The sequence below is a fragment of the Ascaphus truei genome, chromosome 13 (assembly GCF_040206685.1).
Source record: "Ascaphus truei isolate aAscTru1 chromosome 13, aAscTru1.hap1, whole genome shotgun sequence".
Taxonomy (NCBI): domain Eukaryota; kingdom Metazoa; phylum Chordata; class Amphibia; order Anura; family Ascaphidae; genus Ascaphus; species Ascaphus truei.
The window spans coordinates 20,413,387-20,434,819 of record NC_134495.1 but is presented as its reverse complement, the minus strand read 5'-3'; the positions used below and the strand labels follow the sequence as shown (position 1 = coordinate 20,434,819).

Genomic DNA, 21,433 nt, shown 5'->3' with positions numbered 1-21,433 from the left:
ACAGACCCCTTCCGTGTCCGCATACTCACACACACACTGACTGATACACATACCCACTGACTGACACGCGCACCCACTGACTGACACACGCACCCACTGATTGACACACGCACCCACTGTATCACCCAGCACTTCCACGGCAGCAAGGGATTCTGGGAAATGACATGCAAATGAGCACACAGTGCCACCTTTTGCTTCAAAACCATTCAACATGGTTCCCCTTTATAGGCTTAAGCTTGCTGTATATCACAGCTTCTGTAGCAGAGATGGGGTTAAGATGCATAGCCAGTAAACTCACCCACAGACAGACTGTTTCGACCTTAATGGGTCGTTATATTTCCCCCCCCCCCCCCCCCCTTGATGGGAGGCGGGGTTTCCGGAGTTGAACCGCTGTCATTTCAGCTCTGGGGACCCCCTGCTTACCGAGATACTTACCACTAAAGGCGCTCACGGTGTATTAAAGTTCCCGCGGCATGCAGCCAATAGGAAGCAGCAAGGGATGACGACGTGCCTTCCTATTGGCTCGGTGGACCTTTGCACAAACATTTTCTACCGGCAGACCCTTCAGTATGTATCTTGGGAACCAGCGGGTCCCCGGAGCTGAAATTAAAACGGCTCCGCTATGGAGACCCCCCTGCTTCAAAACCGGAACACAAAAGAAAAAGAGATAATGCCGCTTTAAAAGGAAGGAATAAAAAGAACTCCATCTGCACCGTAGCATCTTGTGTTTACGCCATCCCATCCTATCTCATTGCGTTGCACTGTTTTTTCTGTAGCTTCAAACAACAGAGAGAGAGACTCTTCTCCTGCCGTGTTCCTCGTTAATTCCTTTCTGGTGAGGTCTGCCCCTGCCTTGCTCGTCATACGCCTCCAGTATTGTAGCATCACTGTTCCCAAGCTGTCGCTGGCCAGCAGTCCTGCCCCTGTTTCCTGCGTAGCCGGGGGGAGGTTTTCTGAAGCATTTCCTGTTTGTTTCTCGCAGAGGGTGCAGAGACCCAAGCAGAGGAGAAGAGCGGGATAGAGAAAGATGGAGAGGAGGAGGAAGAAGAAGAAGAGGAGGAGGAGGAGGAGGAGACACTTCCTGGCTGTACTTTATTCGTCAAAAACCTGAACTTCAGCACAAACGAGGAAACCCTGAAAGAGGTACAGCCTGCAAAGAGCTCTCAGATGGAAAGGGTTCAAGGCGCAATGTTCTGTATCCAATCGGCAGGGGAGTGATAAAGGAGCAATGATCTGCAGGCCATGGGTATAAAGAGGCTGCCGGTGATGCTCTAGAAGGGGATGAATTGGTTGTAAGACACTGTGCCGGTCTCTGACAGGGTGGTGTGGATGAAGTGTGCGCGGGTCTCGTCCAGGGGCGAGGCTGGGGTGTGGTATACTACATTGGTCTTTGGTAGCGTGAGGTACACCTGAGCAATGCTCTGCAGGCATTGAAGAGGAGTGAGGGTTGGTTGTGTGATACTCTGCTGGATTCTGTCAGCTGTGGGGAGCGATAGTCTGCAGGTCTCTTGACAGGTTAGGTGTATGACATTTCGCACCTCGCGTTCTCTCCTCTCTCCAGGTCTTCTCTAAGGTCGGAGCTGTGAGGAGCTGCAGCATCTCACGAAAGAAGGATAAATCAGGTGAGCATCTTCCACACAATCCAGAGGAACCATGCAGGAAAAAGCCCCCTGTACAAGCTCAGGACATACGTCATGCATTGTGAAGCTACAATATAATGTTCATTGAACATTAAAATTCACTTTATAACACTACTCTGGGTTTTCTATTGCTGCCGTTATAACAAATTAACTTTTCTAGAGTAGTTGAAGAAGCGGTTAGATGTCACTAGCTTTATAACCATGCTGTGTTCTCCAAGAAGAAAACTTTTCTCATAATCAGTAATGCTTTATAAAGTAGCATGTGAATTTGCAGTTTGATGGATGTGAAAAGAGGTCTCTCCCTCTCTCTCTCCCACCCCCCACCAGGTTCTCTCCTGTCAATGGGCTTTGGCTTTGTGGAGTATCCGAAAGCGGAGCAGGCACAGAAAGCTCTGCGACAACTTCAGGTACCTGCGTTCTGCAACATCGGGTATGGAGGGTGGGGAGTGGGCTGTGCCGTAAATAAGCGCTGCATCTGTAACTGGGCACAGCTGGTAGGTGCTCTGCTTCATTGTGACGTGCCCTCTGTTTTTTCCCCCTTAGCACTGCACTGTGGATGGGCACCAGCTGGAGGTGAAACTGTCTGAGAGGGCAACCAGGTGAGTGCGTGTCCGTGTGTCCCACCCCTGTTTTCCGGGGCCGCATCAGTGCAGGGACTATTTTGGGGGTCAGGGAGGGTCTAGAACTAAAACATAATGGACACCTAACAAGCTCCTATTGAACCCCCAATATAACCACAACATATATATAAGCATATGAGTGTCACAGAGGAGTGCTACTGAGCATGGCAATATATTTAAAACCAGAGACAGAACATAAAACACAGACAAAGCTCAGTTTTAGCACATCCAGTGAAACTCATACACGGTACAGTGCCTAAATATATATGTATAAATATCTATTAAGTAAAATGGTCTTTTAGTTTAACATAGGGTCTAGAACTATCCTGGTTTATCATTGGACCAAACAAATGACTTTAATAATAAATACATTTTATATATATTTTAAGTCTATCCGTCCTGGTAAGGTAGGGGAGTAAAGCCCCCCAAAAGAAGGGTCTTGTTATCTGTAACGATAAAAGCGAGACTAAAAGCAACCAAGGTAAGTAAAAAGTCACTCTGTTATAACAATAGTGCAGACAATTCTGATATAGTAGCAAAAATGTACCAGTTTATGAATCACTCGGGTAGCAACTGGTCTTGCTGGAAATGCAGAATTGCTGATCGATACCCGGCCGGACTACAGTGGTCCTCCCTCTGTGCCTATATTTTCCATTGTGTTCCCGTACTTCTTTACTTCCGCCCTCTCAGTTGTGTGTAGTGATGTCACAGTGTGGTGATGTGAGCTGATCCAACCGGACACATTTCGTGATTCATCACTTTGTCAAGGGCATGCCAAACTATACTTCAAACAATCCCCAAATACAAATTGTCAAATATAAATACATATCAAAACGATCAATAAAAATATATCCAGCTTGGGATTCGTTTACATATACTAATTAAGTGCATACATAGTGCTAATAATACTTGATACATACATTAAGGAATAATTTAATGAATGGTTCCTTATAATCAGTAACAATACAAATACAGCTCAACCCCGTTATAGCGTGATCCGCTACAACACGGTGTAAGCGTGGCTCCCATTTTTTAAACGGTAAGCTGCATTTATTTAATACAAATATTCAATGCTTTATTGCTAACAGACACACACTGGGAGAGACACACACGAGCAACACAAGAGATACCCCGCTACAGCTAATAAAGTGATGAGTGAGGTGCTTACTAGGTAGAACTACATAGATACACAAGAACAGGAAATCTAGCTTTTAAGCACTGATATTGATATTTATATTGATATTTAAGCACTGATAATGATAAATGATCAACCCGGATGCAGGAAAGTACCATCTACTACTGTTTTAAGCACGTTTCCATTGACATCAGCGTTGATATCACATTATATGATCAACGCAGATGCAGGAATGTACAGTACCATCTACTGTACTATACTTATATCGCAAAGCAGTATTGACTCTATTTACCTATTGTGCTGCCCGAGTACAACTGTGTACTGATATCTGCATTCAGGGATTTGGATGACTATTGCAGATGCCAAATACAATACTGTATATGTGCTACAGGTTCAATGTGGACTGCAAATTAAATGGATACTCTAGATCAATTGCTGTGATCCCATAGACATATACACACACACACACACACACACTGTCCCTTTAAGGGAGCTGGCTCTCGCGCTGAACTATCAGCCGGAAGCTGACAGCTGAAGCAGAGAGTCAGAGAGCTGGTACAGTAGCTGCCAGATGCCAAGCAGAGGACGAGAGCTGCCAGATGGGTAAATCGTGCGTGGGGTTGCCGCCGGGTCTGGGAACGCTGGGAAAATGATCCCAGCTCTCCCCCTCCGGCGGACGAGGAACCCCTGATCGTGGCAGCCATTTTGTTTTTCCCCCGCGATCCCGGTAATAACGCAGTCTCATTATGTGGAACCCGAGCACCTCGTTATAACGGGGTTCAGCTGTATAACCTATGAAGCAAGGGAGAGGAAGAAAAAGGAATATATATGAATTATTTGATCAAAATCTTTATTTCTCTAATATTTATTATTATAACCAAACCGTTTCTTTCTAATTAATAATCATAACAAAAAGTTATATCCCTCCACAATGGATATGCGTTTATCTTACATTTATCCATAAAATGAAAAGAAAAAACCTACACTTGGGATAATATATATTTGTTCATTGAGACTCCAAGGTGTTTTAGTCTGGAATTGGTACTGTAAATCTCAAATTGTTCACGTTTTAGTAAAACCATATTTCTGCATCCATCTTTGCCGGAACATGTTACATAGTAGATGAGGTTGACCGAAAAGATGTGTCCATCGAGTTCAGCATAAGAAAAAAAGAAAACAGCGCAAATATCTCATGGGGAAGTATCTAATGATTATATCCATGTACCATAAATGAAGGTAAGTAATATGCGTACATCAATTAAAAAATTTACAAGCAAGACATGTTATTGACATGTTACCACAGTGGCAAAGGATCCCCAATCTCCACACCGGTCTCTCCTTCCTGCAGACTGCAGCCAGGTCAATGTCCCGGATCTCCTTGTTCTTTCCAGGGTGGTTCTTACAGGCGACCAACGAATCAATAGGCTCGGTTTCCATGCTTCTAAGGATGGCGGTTCCTGGCGTGGTTGGGGTCTATTTCGCTAGAAAATTGCACTCCTCCATTGTGGAGTACTACTGTAGGGACTGTACTGTAGCTGACGGCAAACGCCGATTAATCCTCACCTTGCCGGCTACTAGTGACTTCTTAGATCTGCACTTGGAGGCAAGATTCTTGACCATCTCCATAAATTCATTGTTTACCACATTAAAAAATTAATCAATAAAACTGCCTTTTGATTGTGTAGGATAAAATTTTGATTGTGGTTTAAAATTGGTATGTTGGCAAGGTATTGGATCAATATTCAATTGCACTGCAATGTCACCTTCCGAAATTTCAGATGTTGTGCCTAAATCTGACTTCAAAAAGTGTCTTTTTAACGTAAGATTTCTTGTGAACTTATATGCATCAGAAAATAACTGAAATCCATTGGGACCACAAGATTTTGAAAAAGGGGCCCTTTTTTAAAATATGTTCCTAATGTTCTGTAAGGATGACTGAGGACAAATTAAAAAAATAAAACCCTATTAGATTTGGTCATTTCTCCCATTTTTGATCTTTCTTTGTTGTATAGGACGCCCTCCCTCCTCTCGTCCCTCTTCTGGTGAATGACATCTTTTGAGACCTCTCGGGTGTCTCTCTAATTCCCATTCCGATTTCTCTAATTTTTTTGTTGTGGTGGTGTGTTATGATTGGACAGAAACTGTCCCCTACCTGGTCCAATCACACAACCCCCTCCCCTGCCCCCGCTGGGCATATATGGTGTTCTATGTTGTGTAATCATTATCCCTGAAGAAGTAGTTCCACTATGAAACGCGTAGGATTATCTGTTATTCAGTGCATACTCATCATTTTATCTATGGACACCAGACACGCTGTTTCTAGCCTCCGTTCGGCAATACCCATATTCTGACTGTCCTATCCACCATAGCCGTGACTTAGGTGGTGACGTCACTAGTAGCCGCCAAGGTGAGGAAGGAGGAATCGGCGTTTGCCGTCAGCGTGTGTCCCTACAGTAGTACTCCACAATGGAGGAGTGTAATTTTCTAGCGAAATAGACCCCGACCACGCCAGGAACCGCCATCCTTAGAAGCAAGGAAACCGAGGATATCAATCCGTTGGTCGCCTGTAAGAACCACTCTGGACAGAACGAGGAGATCCGGGACATTGACCTGGCTGCAGTCTGCAGGAAGGAGAGACCGGTTTGGTGATTGGGGGTCCTTTGCCACTCTGGTAACATGTCCATAGCATGTCTTGCTTGTAAACTTTTGAATTGATGTACGCATATTACTTACCTTCATTTATGGTTAACGAACATAATCATTAGATATTTCACCATGAGATGTTTGCTCTGTTTTCTTTTTTCTTATACTAGCTTCATAGGATTTTGGGCCACCCTCTGTAAGCAGCAGCATCATCTCAATTTATACAGGTGGTACATTTTCATTTTGTGTGTGATCACTGGTATCACGATTCAATAGGGATTTATTCACTATTGAAGTCATCACTCCATCACTGTTTATATTGTATAATCACTAATATTGACATTATTTCATTAATCTATTATCTGGTGCGCAGGAATATACTCACGTTTGTTTTTCTCATCGAGTTCAGGCCATGTTAAATTTAGACGCCAGGTACTCATCCTACATTTGTATTTAATAATAATAACTTTATATGGTACTTTTCTCCCAACGGGACTCAAAGCGCTTCACAGTTACAAAAAGGGAAAAAGAACAAAATATTTAAGGTTATAAATGAGACCGAACACAAGGAAAGATCCAATACAGGATGGGACGGTACTTTAGGTATTAAATGCCGGACAGGTTGTGGGTCATTAATTAAATTCCCAGGGATAACAGGTAGGTCTTGAGCCTGTTTTTGATAGATTTCCAGTATATTGATCCAGATATGGGGTGCGCAAACTTCCTGCACCTCCCGTGCCTGCTCTCCCCCTGGGCCTTAGCTTTAATGCAGCGACAAACGACGCCGCAGGGTCATGTCACGTGACCCCGCAGCATCATTTGACGCCCGTTGCCATGGAGACGTGTGGACCGAAGCCGGGTAGGTGAGTTTTCAGAGGCCTCGTGCTGAAGAGCGTGGGGCCCCTGTAACCGCCGTGCCGCCCCCCAAAAAAACTGCCCCCCCCAGTTTGTGCGACATCGTGTCAAAACAAATGTACTGAACCCGTTGCGTGCGCTTATAGTAGAAGCGACACGACGGCTTGGTCGCGATCGCTGGAAGTCACGTCAATTTGATTTTTTTCAGCGACTGCAGTGTGACGTCAGCGTCGCCGTCGCCGGTACTGTCAGCGCGGCCTAAGAATGTAAAATCTTTTGAAATACAACTACGATTAATAAAAAATGCTTTTCTATATTATGCAGCTTTTTATTCTCTTTGAGGTGGGAGGTTTTTTTTGGGGGGGGGGGCTGCATTTTTAATGCCACACGTTTCCTTGATTCAAATATTTATTTTACTTGTAGGGTTACTTCTATATTTAAGGCCACGTAAGCAAGTTATCATAGAGACAATAAGTGCAGTCATGTGCCTAAGGACAGTACCGAGCTTCTAACTCCTGGCTGTCACCTCCTTCACAGGCAATCAGTTTCTACAGAGCGCAAGAAACAGACCACCAAGAAACAGCAGAGTTCAAAGATTCTCGTACGGAATGTCCCCTTCCAAGCCACCGTCCGTGAGGTCCGAGAGCTGTTCAGGTGAGGGGAGCGGCCCAGGGGAGCATGGCACTACAGCTGCCAACATGCTGCCTTCCTTGCAGGTTATTTAAACCCCTGGTGTTCCCAGGTCGGTGCAGCAGGGGGAGCCCTTGCACTGATTGTGCTGCGTACCGGGGTTTTTTTTGTTTTGTTTTTTAGCATGGTGTGCGTGATAAGGCTCAGGCTGTGTCATTGTGTTGTGTGAAGCAGTGTGTGTGTTGCTATGTGTAATGAGACCCACAACACGTTGTCATGTTTGTTGCTGCATGCATCTGTTGTGCTGCGTGTTGGGTTTTGCAAGGTGTATGGTCTTAATCCGCCGCTGTTTTGTTGTGTGACCTTGTCACTTTGATGTCACTGTGTTTAGGGACTGCACAGAGTTATGCCCTACTGTTCACGCACGGCTATGCTCTGTTGCTCCATGTGACCTTGGTGGGAAGCTACATGCTTCACCTTCTACGCAGTTTTTGACGGGCTCTTGGGTAGATGCTGACACAGGCTGGACGCTGGGGGTTCAGAGATATCCCGCCTTGGACCGAGATTATTTTCCCAGCCGGAGGGAACATTGCGATGAGGATTTTATGCATCCCGCATTAGATACGTTATTTTCATGTAACAGGATTACTGGCCGCAGTAAGAACCATGAGCGGAGAAGGGGGGTGAGAGCTGTGCGGGGAGGGGGAGGGGGGGGGGGCGAGGACGGTTCTGTGTTACATGTTCTCAAACCCGCCATTAATAACAGTCGTCTAATACTGTGGCTCAGTCCTGTCCCCAAGAGCTTACAGTCTCATGCGGTACAGAGTATGAAGGGATTTGCCCAATGTCACAAGTCGGGGTTGTGTTGAACCCCTTCAAAGACCAGTGCCTTGTCCAAATGGTTGGGTGAGACGGGGTTCTGTAGTCCGAGGCAGGCAGGGTGAGGGGTCCCGCGCCGCCCTGTTAACCAGTTCCTGTCTTGCTCCGCAGCACGTTTGGCGAGCTGAAGACGGTGCGCCTGCCCAGGAAGATGGCGGGCACTGGGACACACCGCGGCTTTGGCTTTGTGGACTTTGTCACCAAACAAGATGCCAAGGTGAGGACAGTCTCAGATCGGGAGTAACCAGTGCACAGTGACCCCCTCCTGCCAGCTGCTCACCTGTGCCCCAGTATACGGCTATGTCTGTGCCCGGGCTTAGTATCAGCATATCTTACCAGGTGCTCTCTCTGTAGCTGGGTATCCCCAACATTTTGTATAGGGAATAATGCATTGGCTTCTATTTAAGGGAATGGAAGTTGGTCCATTGTTACCCTGCTACTTGCTATATAGAGTCCTCCTCTCCCTCCTCACTTATAAAGCTTTCTTTTTACCTCTCTTTATTTAGTCTTCCTTTCCTCTTCTACATCCCTCCCTCTCCCCTTATACAGCTCTCTCTCCCTTCCTCCCCTCTTATACTGCTCGCTCCTTCCCCTCATAGAGCGCTCTCTCCCTCCCCTCTTATACAGCCCTCTTTCCCTCCCTGTGTTTTCCCCGTGCCTGCTCTTCTTTCTGTTTTCCTCCAGATGCGGGGATCCTGTTTACGTCTCTTCCCCCCCCCCCTGTCATCCCCCCTTTAAATAGCTGTTTTCACACAGACTGTTCTCCAATTAACAAGTGATGCGCCTGTTTAAATAAACAGGCGGAGGGAGGGTGGTGTTTACATGCTGTTTACATTGGCACAAGATCTCAGTCTAATTACAGCCTTCCCGGCTCATTATTACTTTTAACTTTCTCACTTCTCGCAATCTTTGGCTCAGACGGTCGCCCCCTCCTCTTTCTCTCTCTCTCTCTTTTTCTTTCTCTCTCTCTCTTCTCGCTCTCTCTCTTCTCTCTCATCCCGAGCCCCCTTCACCTCTAGGACTCGATGCAAGCGAAGGCCAACACATGCCTCTAAGGCCGCGTCCATACTCCTGCCTCTCATGCTGAGGCGCGCTCACGCTGTGCGTGGCCAGCACAAGCAGGAGCTTTTGCCTGGCCGGCGAGGCAGTGAGCGCGCTTGCGAGGGAGGCGGTACTTGGGACACTCCCCCCCCCCCCCCCTCCCCAACTCCCCCGAGCATAAATTCACCCACCCCGCTGGCAGCCAGTCTCTCCCGCGTCCCCTTGGGACACTTCTCTCCTCCCCCCCCCCCCCCCCCCACGCAACAACTCACCCCGCTCCCGTCCACATCTCTCCCCCTGCTCCACTCACCTCTCCTCATTGGTTGCTTTGGAGGTCACGTGTGCGGACTCAGCTCTCAATCTAAAATTTCACTGTCGGGAGTGCGCTCGAGCCCCTGCTAAAGCCGTTCTCATTGCGGCTGCAGGGGCTCACTGTCGAGCGTCAGCGCGGGTCAGAACCTAAGCGCTGACCATGCCCGTGGCCTAAGACTCGGGGTTTGAAGGAACATAGAGAGCCTTACCTCTAAGTCTCCTAACATAGGAACAGAGTTTGACGGCAGATAAGAAACAACTTGGCCCCATCGTGTCTGCCCATTTTCTCAGCGCCAGTGAAACCTCAGACCTTGTTTGATCCTCGACTTTCTTCCGTAATTAGCATAAACGTCTGACTATCCCGAGCATGTTACTGTATTAGCCCCTACCACCTCTGCTGGGAGGCTATTCCACGAATCCACCTCCCTTTCTGTGAAGAAGTAATCCCTTAGTCTGCCGCCCTGCAGCCTCAGAGAATGAAAGACAAAGCTACCCAATGCTACATCCAATGTGACAAAATACATGGTTAAATACTTCAGTGTCAGTATTCTCATGAGTAAGGGTCATTTATTTAAACCCTCTGACCAAAGCGTTATAAGCCTGCAGCCGCGTCACGGCATGACCAGTCTGCAGCCACGTCACGGCATGACCAGTATGCAGCCACGTCACGGCATGACCAGTATGCAGCCACGTCACGGCATGACCAGTATGCAGCCACGTCACGGCATGACCAGTATGCAGCCACGTCACGGCATGACCAGTATGCAGCCACGTCACGGCATGACCAGTATGCAGCCACGTCACGGCATGACCAGTATGCAGCCACGTCACGGCATGACCAGTATGCAGCCACGTCACGGCGTGACCAGTATGCAGCCACGTCACGGCGTGACCAGTATGCAGCCACGTCACGGCGTGACCAGTATGCAGCCACATCACGGCATGACCAGTATGCAGCCACGTCACGGCATGACCAGTATGCAGCCACGTCACGGCGTGACCAGTATGCAGCCACGTCACGGCGTGACCAGTATGCAGGTCCTAACACTACCTGTGAACATTCTCATTTACCTCTGCAGTGGAGGGAGAATGACCTCAGTGGACCTGTCCTGCACAGGTACATGGAAAAACCTGCTACTTAAAAAGTAGGATGGGATGAGCTTAGACCCTGGGAGGAGCGGTCACTAACCTCCAAACAACTGATACAGTTGAAAATTAATAAACACACAATTCCAGCAAGCTCTAACCCCAGAACCCACCACATTGTATGTATGTAAATATATATATACAGTATATACTATATATATATATATAGTAGATGTTGCAGAACAATAGGCACTCCGTCTGGTTTAAACAATGTGAGTGCAAATCCTGTATGGTATAGAATAGGCAATACGATACCGTTCGAAAACGAATATCAGAGGCAGCACTCCAGGTAAGTGGTCAAAAGAAATTTGTATTAACAAGACATCTTATCCAACGTTTCGGTCCTCGTGCGGGACCTTTCTCAAGGTCATCACATCACATCACCTTGAGAAAGGTCCCGCACGAGGACCGAAACGTTGGATAAGATGTCTTGTTAATACAAATTTCTTTTGACCACTTACCTGGAGTGCTGCCTCTGATATTTATATATATATATATATATATATAGATATATATATATATATATATATATAATATTTAAAAAAATTGTGTGTGTCAAAAGGAGTGGTAATGAGCGTGGCCAAATATATACAACAAAAGACAAAGATACCCAATGCTACAGCCTCAGAGAACGACCTCTTGTTCTATCGCTTCTCCTTTGAAATACGTTTCCCTCCTGCACTTTGTTGAACCCCTTTAGGTATTTGAAAGTTTCGATCGTGTTCCCCCTCTCCCGTCTCTCCTCTAAGCTGCACATCTTAAGAGGGACAGACACACGGACCTCTGACTACACACAGATCAGAATAACAAGCTTATTGGACTCAGATTATAATCCCCCATGGCGTGGAGACCTAGAGGTTATAGAGTCAAACCGCTAGGACTAGATAAACCAGCTCATCAAGCGCTATTGTATCTCGACACTGATATAGGTGTATGTATATTGCTGCCTGTGATACTGACCTCTTGGAATTCCCTATGTCCCTACAGAGAGCGTTCAGCGCCCTATGCCATAGTACCCATCTATACGGACGCAGGCTGGTTCTGGAGTGGGCAGAGGCGGAGGAGAGCGTGGAGTCACTGAGGAGGAAAACCGCGGAGCAATATCACGGTACGCAGGAACACATAGGAGCAGACGCACTGGTTCTTGGTCATTACACTGCGATATAATGGGGGGGAAACCCAGGGGAGAGAGGTGGGCATGCCAAGGGGAGCGAGGGTGGGGAGACCCGGGGGGATGGGAAGAGAAGGGGAGAAAGTCAGGGAAGAGAAAGAGGGGAGACGAGACATATAGGGGTGAAGGAAGGGGCGAGACACGGGGCAGATAATGAAAGGCGGTGTTGCTGTGACTGGCACTATCACAGCTAATGACTAAGACCCAAAGAAACTGGCCTCCAGTCCATTCCACCTGCCCTGGCTGGCCACACAAAATACACACACACGCGCACACACACACACACACACACACATACACACACGCGCGCACACGCACACACGCATCATATATAGGCAGAAGGCACGTTGCCGCCATGGGTAGGCGCTTCTCCCAGCTCCGGGATGAATACTGTCCTGCTTCTCTCCTTACACTGGGAACTAGTGATCAGCCCAAGAGAGGAGCAGGGCAACACGTTATTTATCAGGGCACGGTCATTAAGCAGCTGAGGGAGCAGGGAGAAGCTACAATCCACACCAGCAACATCTCCGCTCCCTCTGCATCGGGAGAGAGGGCTGCTTGGGGCGGCCAGAGGTTGGGGGGCACTGGTGAAGCCCCCCTGAGGGTTGCCTTTTGCCCATCAATGTTCTAGAAGCTTATTTTTAGACGTGATAGCGTGTGGAGAACCGGCAGCATGTTGCAGGTCTCTGCAGGACAGAAGAAAAGATCGCAGAAAGCTCTGTGCACCACAGTTCTAGCTATGGAGACATGTTGGGCCATGAAAAGGTTTCTCAAGCAACAACAAATCTGCTGTTTGTTTGATCTGTGCCTTTATGACCCAAGGGGCCATCACCATGACCTCTCTGTGTGTATATATATATATATATATATACATATATATACACATATACACACACCAAAAAGGAGAACGAACGCTCCATTGTGTAATTCATTCAATAATCTATAAACTGTTAAAAAAAAAATATTAAACAGGTATGCTTAGAAGAAAAAAGATATATATAATTTCACTCCCATGGGTTTCTTTTAAGCATACCTATATAGTGTGTGTGTGTGTGTGTGTTTGTGTGTGTGTGTATAACAAATGATATATGTATATATATTTATATTATTACTAAAGACCGGGCTGTTCTGTGTGGGACCCATCTTGGGATGTTTCATGGGTGCAAACTTACAGGGGCAATACTTCCTAGGACCGAAGTGACATGTTTAAGGGGTCACATCTGGGTAATGAATACCTATTTTACCCAAATCCAACACTTCTAAGGACTGTTATACACAGCGTGCGGCCGCGTGTGCACGTGCCGCATGCTTTTCATGTTTATAGAGCAGGGAGGTGTATGTGTGTATGTGGGTATGGGTGTGTGTGTGTGTGTGTACGTGGGTATGGGTGTGTGTGTGTGTGTGTGTGTGTATGCGTGTTTGTGTGTGCATGGGTTGTGTGAGTGAAAGGAAGACCTAAGCAAGATTTTTTAAAGAAAATAAAAGTTTAATAAATATATTTTTTTTTTTAGTTCCGCAATCATTGACACACACACACACACACACATCCATACAAACACACATCCACGCATACATGCATACACACATATACATACATTTCAGCGCCGGTATCGGCGCGAAAAATGATTTTCTTCATCTTCGCCGCCGTCTGTCGGCTCCCCGCTCCCTGTTATGCGCGCGCGCGCGGCCCTTCTATAGAAAGGATGACTGACGTCAGCCAACTGAAATTCCGCGCGCACAGCACTATAGACTGTGCCTAAGTATATCGGGAGGGGGTGATTGCCTCTGGCTGCTCCCTTGTGTGAGATGTCCCTGTGTGATCAGCAAGAGCTTGTACAGCCAGAGCCCCCCCTCCCCACCTCCCCTTATCTTTACTGGCTCTCTGATAAGGAAGTGGGGGGGGGGGGAGAGGTGGTGGTAAGGGAAACCAAGACACTTGATTGACAAACACTTCCCCATTGTGAGGCCCAGAAGACATTCAACTGGCCGACTACATGGGATTGGGGCCTTCAACATACAACAAATATAATAATATTAATAAATGATTTTTTCTTGTATAGCGCTGACAGTGTACCCAGCACTGTACATACGATTTTGCAGGCACAAGGAGCCCCTGCCCGTAGAGCTTACAATCTAATGTTGGTGCCTAAGGCACAGGGAGATAAAATAACTTGCCTGAGGTCACAAGGAGAGCTGACACTGGGGTTGATACTGAGTTCACCCACTTCAAAGGCTGTGTTCTCACCACTAAGCTACGCGTTTTGCCCTGAGCTATTTTTAAATTATCTCTTGCGTCAGCTTATAGGGGTGATCCATGTGAAAAGGGATAAGAAGCAGTAGCGTAGCGGGCCATGCGCGTGCCCCCCTGTGCAAAATGTTGCCGGTTGCTCGTGCACATGCGCGATCGGCACTTGCTGACTGCGCCTGCGCGAATCTGACGATCTGCTCGCTGACTGTGCATCTGCGATCGGCACTTGCCGGCTGCTCGTGTGCATGCGCGATCGGAGCTTGCCGGTTGCGATTGCGCAAGTGCCATTCGCGCAGTCGGCGAGCAGATTTGCGCATGCGCAGTCAGCCGCAAATATGGTCACCCAAGAGCGTGGATCCCTGGGCTATTGCTACGTCACTGGAAGGAAGCAAAAGGTGACAGTGATCATTTGCATGTAATTTCCCAGAATCCCTAGCTGTAGTGGACACATGCTAAGAGATAATGGGGAAGGGCGTGGTAGCAGACTTTTCTAAGACGTGAATGTGCTCACAAGTGGGATATTTATTTGCTATGCACTGTATGGTAGAGGGTTTTTGTTACTTTTTTACCCACCATAACTTACTTAATGTGTAGTTGAAACCTATCCCAGCATCACATCGCAAAGCCAGTATAACCAACCCAAGAGGTCAAAACTGCTGTCTGCCCTTAGGGTTACTGGCTATACACTTCTTTAACCCAGGCTGTGCTGAAAAGCTGTGTAATGCGGCAGGCATACGCAGATAGGGGTCCCATGTTGAAATGGACAAGAAGTAAAAGGTGAACCCACTGTGCTCATTTGCATGTCGTTACCCAGAATCCCTGGCTTCTTCACTGGAAGCACTGGAAGCTGGGAGATAATGGGGAAAGGCGGGGGGGTTGACGACCTGTCTGAGACGAGTGAATGTGCTCACGAGTGATATTTTTATTTGATGAGTAATCTCTGAAAGTCTGTACATTTTCTCTTGCTGTAAGAACCCTGAGTGGTGCAGGAGGGAGCGGGAGAGTTCTGTGTTATATGTTCTCAAAACTTCCTATCTACATGTTGGTGCTGGGGACAAAACGGCCGTTCCACAAAATGGGGAGGGGGGGGGGGGGGGGAAATTAGGTCATCAGATTTCATGCACACCCCCTGCATGTAGAATGCTGACACTTGCAACATGTCATGCTGAGCGAATCTGTTATTACATGTCCTCTAATATACTAATATGTTCCTCGCCCACTTCTTTACTATCTCCGTCTTCCTATTCCTCATTCCCATCTCTTTCATTCACTTTCTCTCTTCCCTCTTTGTTCCTCATTCCTTCCCTCTTTCTCCCTCTCCCCCTTTCTCGCCTCCCCCCTCTTTTTCTTCCCTCTCTTTTTCTCTCTTGTCCTTCTCCCTCCCCCCTCTCTTTTTCTGTCTCCCTCTCTGCCCCCTCTTTCTCCCTCTCCCCCCTTTCTCCCTCTCCCCCTCTTTCTCCCTCTCTCCTCTCCCCCCTTTTTCTCCCTCTCTCCCCCTCTTTCTCCCTCTCCTCTTTCTCCCCTCTCTCCCTCTCCCCTCCCTTTCCCCCTCTTTCTCCCTCTCCCCCCCCCCTCTTTCTCCCTCTCCCCCCCTCTCTCCCTCTTCCCCCTCTTCCCCCCCCCCTCTTTCTCCCTCTTTCCCCCCCCCCCCCCCACGTTCTCCATCTCTCTCTCCCTCTCTGTCAGCTCCTGTGTCTCCTCGCAGGTTAATTACTATTGACTAGTTTTCCGCGCTCTGTAAACATGTCACTCAGTGTGGGTTTCCTTAAGGAGGGGCAGAAAACAATGGTAGAGAATACAGGCAAAACTGGGGCATTTGGGTACCACTTCTACAACATAACACCCTCAAGTCTAGAACGCATCCAGCTTTTATCGGTGACCTGAGCTCAGTGCCAGAGAGGTTTATTTATAAACGTCCCAATGCCAGCCATTTTTTACTCCAACAAAAAAATGGTCTTCCAGCAAAATGTGTCCAAAAGAAAAATGACGGCATGATTTTTCAATAAAAACATTGGGGGAAACATAGGCAATTTGAACAGGGAAACATAAGGGTGGAATAGATGTCTGCACGATATAACACTCTGCTCTACCTGCCCTCTTCCCTGTGTCTCACCCCCTCTCTTTCCCTGTGTTTCCCCCGTCTGTCCCCTATTCCCTCTGTGTTCCTCCCCTCTCTCCCCTGTGTCCCCGCTCTCTCTCCTACCTCGCTCCTATCTCTACATTCTCTCCTGTGTCCCTCCTCTGTCTCCCCCTTTTCTCACGTGACACCACCTTGTGTCGTCCCCCCTCTCTTCCGTTTCCCCCACCTTGTCTCACGTGCCCCCTTTCCCGTGTCTCACCTTTCTCTCCCGTGCCCCCTGTCTCTCCCACCTTATCTCTTGTCACCCCCTTCTCTCCCCTGTGTCTCCCCCACTTTCTCTCCCGTGCCCCTGCCTTCTCCCCTCCTCTCTCCCACTTCCTCATACAGGTTCTCCAAAGAAGAGAAGGAAGGCCTCCACGGTGATGGATGATTTCCTCGAGAGCCTGGAGCAGGAGGATAAGGATGAGTAGGAGGCAGAGCACTGTGTACGAGCTCCTAGCTAACAAGCATGCTCTCTGGGGGGTGATCTGACAGGCCAGGGATAGGGGGAGGCAGCTGTGCGCACTGTCCTTGTACTCGGCATGCCGCGATGGTGTGGAGATACAGGGAGGGTAGACTGGCACTGCTGCTGCCCCTTGGCCTCGGTCTTTTGTATACTTAGATGGGGGGACGGTGCTTACCAGGGTTTGTTTGGCGGGCATTGACTATCTGTATGAAGGGCATTGGAGCAGCCTGATACCGCTGCTGCCCTCACAGTCTGCAGTGTGTTTGTGTACATGGAAGGTTTGGGTGGGCAGTGATGAGTTTGCGCATGTGCTAGCTATGTTAGGGGGAGCCTGGTACTGTCCCTGTCCATTGCCTAAAATATATGTGACATTGATAGCTCGGACTGGCACTGGCCATGCTGTTTGTTGAGGTTTTGCGCATAGGGCATGGCTGGAACTACGTGTGTGTGTGTGTGTGTGTGTGTGTGTGTGTGTGTGTGTGTGTGTGTGTGTGTGTGTGTGTGTGTGTGTGTGTGTGTGTATATATGTATATGACAGTGACATAAGCGCAAACAGCAAAGAGGAAAATTTGCTACTTAAATAGGTGTGCTTAATGAGAAATTAGTCTCTAGAGAGAACGGGACTGGTCGAACCCAGACGTGAAAGTCCAACTCAAAGGGACGGGATGGGGGCGAGAAAACGGGTAAACGCGCGTATTGAGAATCACTCTCGGGGCTCATCAGCTGGAACCTTCAGGCGGAGACTAAAGCCGGGAACACAGACCTCCTGGGTACGATGATGTAGGTCCGTGTTAGAATGGAGAGAGGGGAGCGCAACTCCAAAAAATTTTTACCCGTTTTCTCGCCACCATCCCGTCCCTTTGAGTTGGACTTTCACTTCTGGTTTCGACCAGTCCCGTTCTCTCTAGAGACTAATTTCTCATTACGTACACCTACTTAGGTAGCAAATGTTCCTTTTTGTGGTTTGCGCTTATGTCACTGTCTTTGTTGTTCTCCCTTTGTGAGAATGGCGTGTGGGACCTCAGACATTAAGCAGCAACATCAAAGAGCACCGTTAGATGCTATAAAGCACCCACACGTACAACTGGGAGGTGTTTTAGGTGTGCGCACAAATTATCATATATATATATATACATACATATATACATATATACACACACACACACACACACACACACACACACACACATATGCATATACATGTATATAGATGGATATATTCACACGTGGCCTTGCAGTATGTGCTGTCCGGCCTACTCGGTATTAGCCTGGGACAGATGAGGTGGGATAATGCTCCACAGCTTCCCTCCCCCACCCCCACCCCCCCCCCCCCCCCCCCCGGCAGGCACGGTGAGATTGACACTTACAAATTACCCAGCTGAGAGTGCCGCGCTGTGACCGTGCCGCGCTCATCCCAGACTCGCAGCGTTTTGTCATCTCATTACACCAGCCGTCCCCTGGTTCCACTCAGCCGCGAGAACCTTTTAATACCAGCAATCTCCATGTAACACTGCGGCCAGATGGTCTCTTTTACCCCTCCTCTCACAGCCTCCTTCCCCTGTATCGCCCGCTCTCCACCTCTCTTTCCCCTATCGCCCTGTAGTGCCATCTCTCCCCCTGTATCGCCCCCTCTCCCTCCCCCCATGTCTTCTGTACCTCTCCCCTATACCATTTTCATGTTCCCTGTTGTATACCCTTATTCTCTCCCGTGTCTCTCTTACTTTGCATGTCACGCTCCCCTACTATGTGTGTGTTTGGGGCTCTTTCTTGTTTATTTAATGTTTGTGTGTGTTGCCAGAACAGATGCTGTGATTAGCATAGGATGCTGTGTGTATGTGGAGAGGACGAAATGAGATTAGCATAGGATGCTGTGTGTGTGCAGAGTAGGAACTGGGATAAGTAGTATAGGGTTTATAAAACAGAGAAGCTGCTTGTGTGCATCACATAGCGCTGTGTGTGTGTGCATCGTCTACCGCTGTGTGTGTGTGCATCGTCTAGCGCTGTGTGTGTGTGCATCGTCTAGCGCTGTGTGTGTGTATCACATAGCGCTGTGTGTGTGTGCATCGTCTAGCGCTGTGTGTGTGTGCATCGTCTAGCGCTGTGTGTGTGTGCATCGCATAGCGCTGTGTGTGCATCGCCTAGCGCTGTGTGTGTGTGTGCATAGTCTAGCGCTGTGTGTGTGTGTGTGTGTGTGTGTGTGTGTTTGTGCATCGTCTAGCGCTGTGTGTGTGTGCATTGCCTAGCACTGTATGTGTGTGCATTGCCTAGCGCTGTGTGCGTGCATCGCCTAGCGCTGTGTGCGTGCATCGCCTAGCGCTGTGTGTGTGCATCGGATAGCGCTGTGTGTGCGCATCGGATAGCGATGTGTGCGCGCATCGGATAGCGCTGTGTGTGCGCATCGGATAGCGCTGTGTGTGTGCATCGGATAGCGCTGTGTGCGCGCATCGGATAGCGCTGTGTGCGTGTGTGTGTGTGCGCATCAGACAGCCCTGTTGGCACGCGTGTGCATTCGATAGCTGTGTGCGCGTGTATCATATAGCGCTGTGTGCGCGCGTGTGCATTGGATAACACTGTGTGCATCGTATAGCCCTGTTGGCGCACGCATCGGATAGCGTTGTCCGCATGCATCAGATAGCGCAGTGTGCGCGCGCGTGCAGCGGATAGCGGTGCCCGCATGCATCAGATAGCGCAGTGTGATAGCGCAGTGTGCGCGCGTGTGCAGCGGATAGCGCAGTGTGCGCGCGTCTGCAGCGGATAGCTCAGTGTGCGCGCGCGTGCAGCGGATAGCGCAGTGTGCGCGCGCGTGCAGCGGATAGCGCAGTGTGCGCGCGCGTGCAGCGGATAGCGCAGTGTGCGCGCGCGTGCAGCGGATAGCGCAGTGTGCGCGCGCGTGCAGCGGATAGCGCAGTGTGCGCGTGCATAGGATAACGCTGTGTATATATTAGATAGCGCTGTGTGCTCGCGTGGATCGGATAGCACTTTGTGTGTGCATCGTATAGCGCCGTGTGTGTGCGTGTATCGGATAGCGCCGTGTGTGCGTGTATCGGATAGCGCTCTGTTTGTGCGTGTGCATCGTATAGCGCCGTGTGTGCGCGTGTATCGGATAGCGCTCTGTGTGTGCATCGGATAGTGCCGTGTGTCTGCGTGCATTGCATAGCGCTGTGTTCGCGTGCATCGGATAGCGCTGTGTGTGCATCGCATAGCACCGTGTGTCATAACACTACATACGTTCTTTATTTCTCGCCGCGTGTCCGATTGATCAGCGCAGGCAGCACTTCAGTCCGGCGCTTTGCCTGTGCAGGGCCCTGACAGGTGTAGCTGGTTTGTTCCTGGCAGCCAGAATAATCCTTTTCCTCCCTGCAGGTTCCCTGGGCTGTGACCCTTCACCTCGGCTCTGCCGCTTTCTAAGGGACACCAGTGTGGGACCTCTACATGTGCGGGACCTCATTGGCAGGGGGACATCAAGGTGGCGGGTCCCACTCCATGCATTACGGACCCACTGAAGCGGTCATGTGACAATGCTGGCCTTTGCATTTGAAACCACTGGACTGTATTAACCCTTCGTCTGCTCACTGAACTCTATTGGCAAAGTGACCCCGCAGCATTGTATTCCTGGCCCCTGTGGTAGCCAAGAGGTTAATTATACCTGCATACTGTAGGAGTGGAGTAAACATCAGGTAATACGCACCGTGGATTTATTTTACAACTTCAGTGGCTCAATAGGGAAAGATTTGCTGGTTTTAAAATGTTTAAAGTATATTTCCTGGCCTGGATGTGTCTCTAAAGTATTTTTATATTTATATATGTTCCACTTTTGTACCCGTGTGGAAACTGAAATAGTGCCCATAAAGAAGTGGCAGCGGAGTTGTGTGTTTCAGTGCCTTGCATGCAGCGAAGGGGTTAAGTGACACGGCGGGACCGTGGCAAGGTCAACCAGTGGCATGCCACGGAACTCCCAGGGCATTGTCACGCGCCAGCTCTGTGGCGATATGGGCGCTCCCTGACGGTGAGAAAGTGAGGAGCCGGTGTCCGATGAATCATATTTAAACCAAAGACTGTTAGGCCCGGGGGCCGTTATGAGCTGCTTATTTAATTAAAAGTCCCATTGTCCATATTTATGACACAGATTCTGTTAAATAGTAAGAGCCTGGGCTGGGCTAGTAATGGGCAGACTGCTCATTTAGCCTGCACGCTAACAAAAAAGGATCTGCACAAGGGGCGTGAGAGAGAGAGCTCCGTGTAACTAGGAGCAAGAGAGAGTGCTCAGTGTAACTAGCAGAGAGAGAGAGCTCTGAGTAACAAGGAGCAAGAGAGAGAGCTCCGTGTAACTAGCAGAGAGAGAGAGAGAGAGCTCTGTGTAACTAGCAGAGAGAGAGCTCTGAGTAACTGGGAGCAAGAGAGAGAGCTCTGAGTAACTAGGAGCAAGAGAGAGACTCCGAGTAACTAGGAGCAAGAGAGAGAGCTCTGAGTAACTAGGAGCAAGAGAGAGAGCTCTGAGTAACTAGGAGCAAGAGAGAGAGCTCTGTGT

At 48.7% G+C, this 21,433-nt stretch overlaps 1 protein-coding gene across 1 annotated transcript in view; it reads left to right on the top strand.

Annotated features, from left to right (window-relative positions):
• The window catches only part of RBM19 (RNA binding motif protein 19), a 42,528-nt gene extending 21,509 nt beyond the window's left edge, over window positions 1-21,019 (top strand). The window contains exons 17-25 of the mRNA XM_075568826.1: window positions 983-1,143; window positions 1,562-1,622; window positions 1,968-2,047; window positions 2,184-2,239; window positions 7,431-7,547; window positions 8,514-8,619; window positions 11,889-12,009; window positions 16,788-16,885; window positions 20,269-21,019. Coding sequence (XP_075424941.1) covers window positions 983-1,143; window positions 1,562-1,622; window positions 1,968-2,047; window positions 2,184-2,239; window positions 7,431-7,547; window positions 8,514-8,619; window positions 11,889-12,009; window positions 16,788-16,870 — 785 coding nt within the window. The 3' untranslated portion in view covers window positions 16,871-16,885; window positions 20,269-21,019. The remainder of the gene's footprint in view (window positions 1-982; window positions 1,144-1,561; window positions 1,623-1,967; window positions 2,048-2,183; window positions 2,240-7,430; window positions 7,548-8,513; window positions 8,620-11,888; window positions 12,010-16,787; window positions 16,886-20,268) is intronic.
• The last annotated feature ends 414 nt before the right edge of the window (window positions 21,020-21,433 follow it).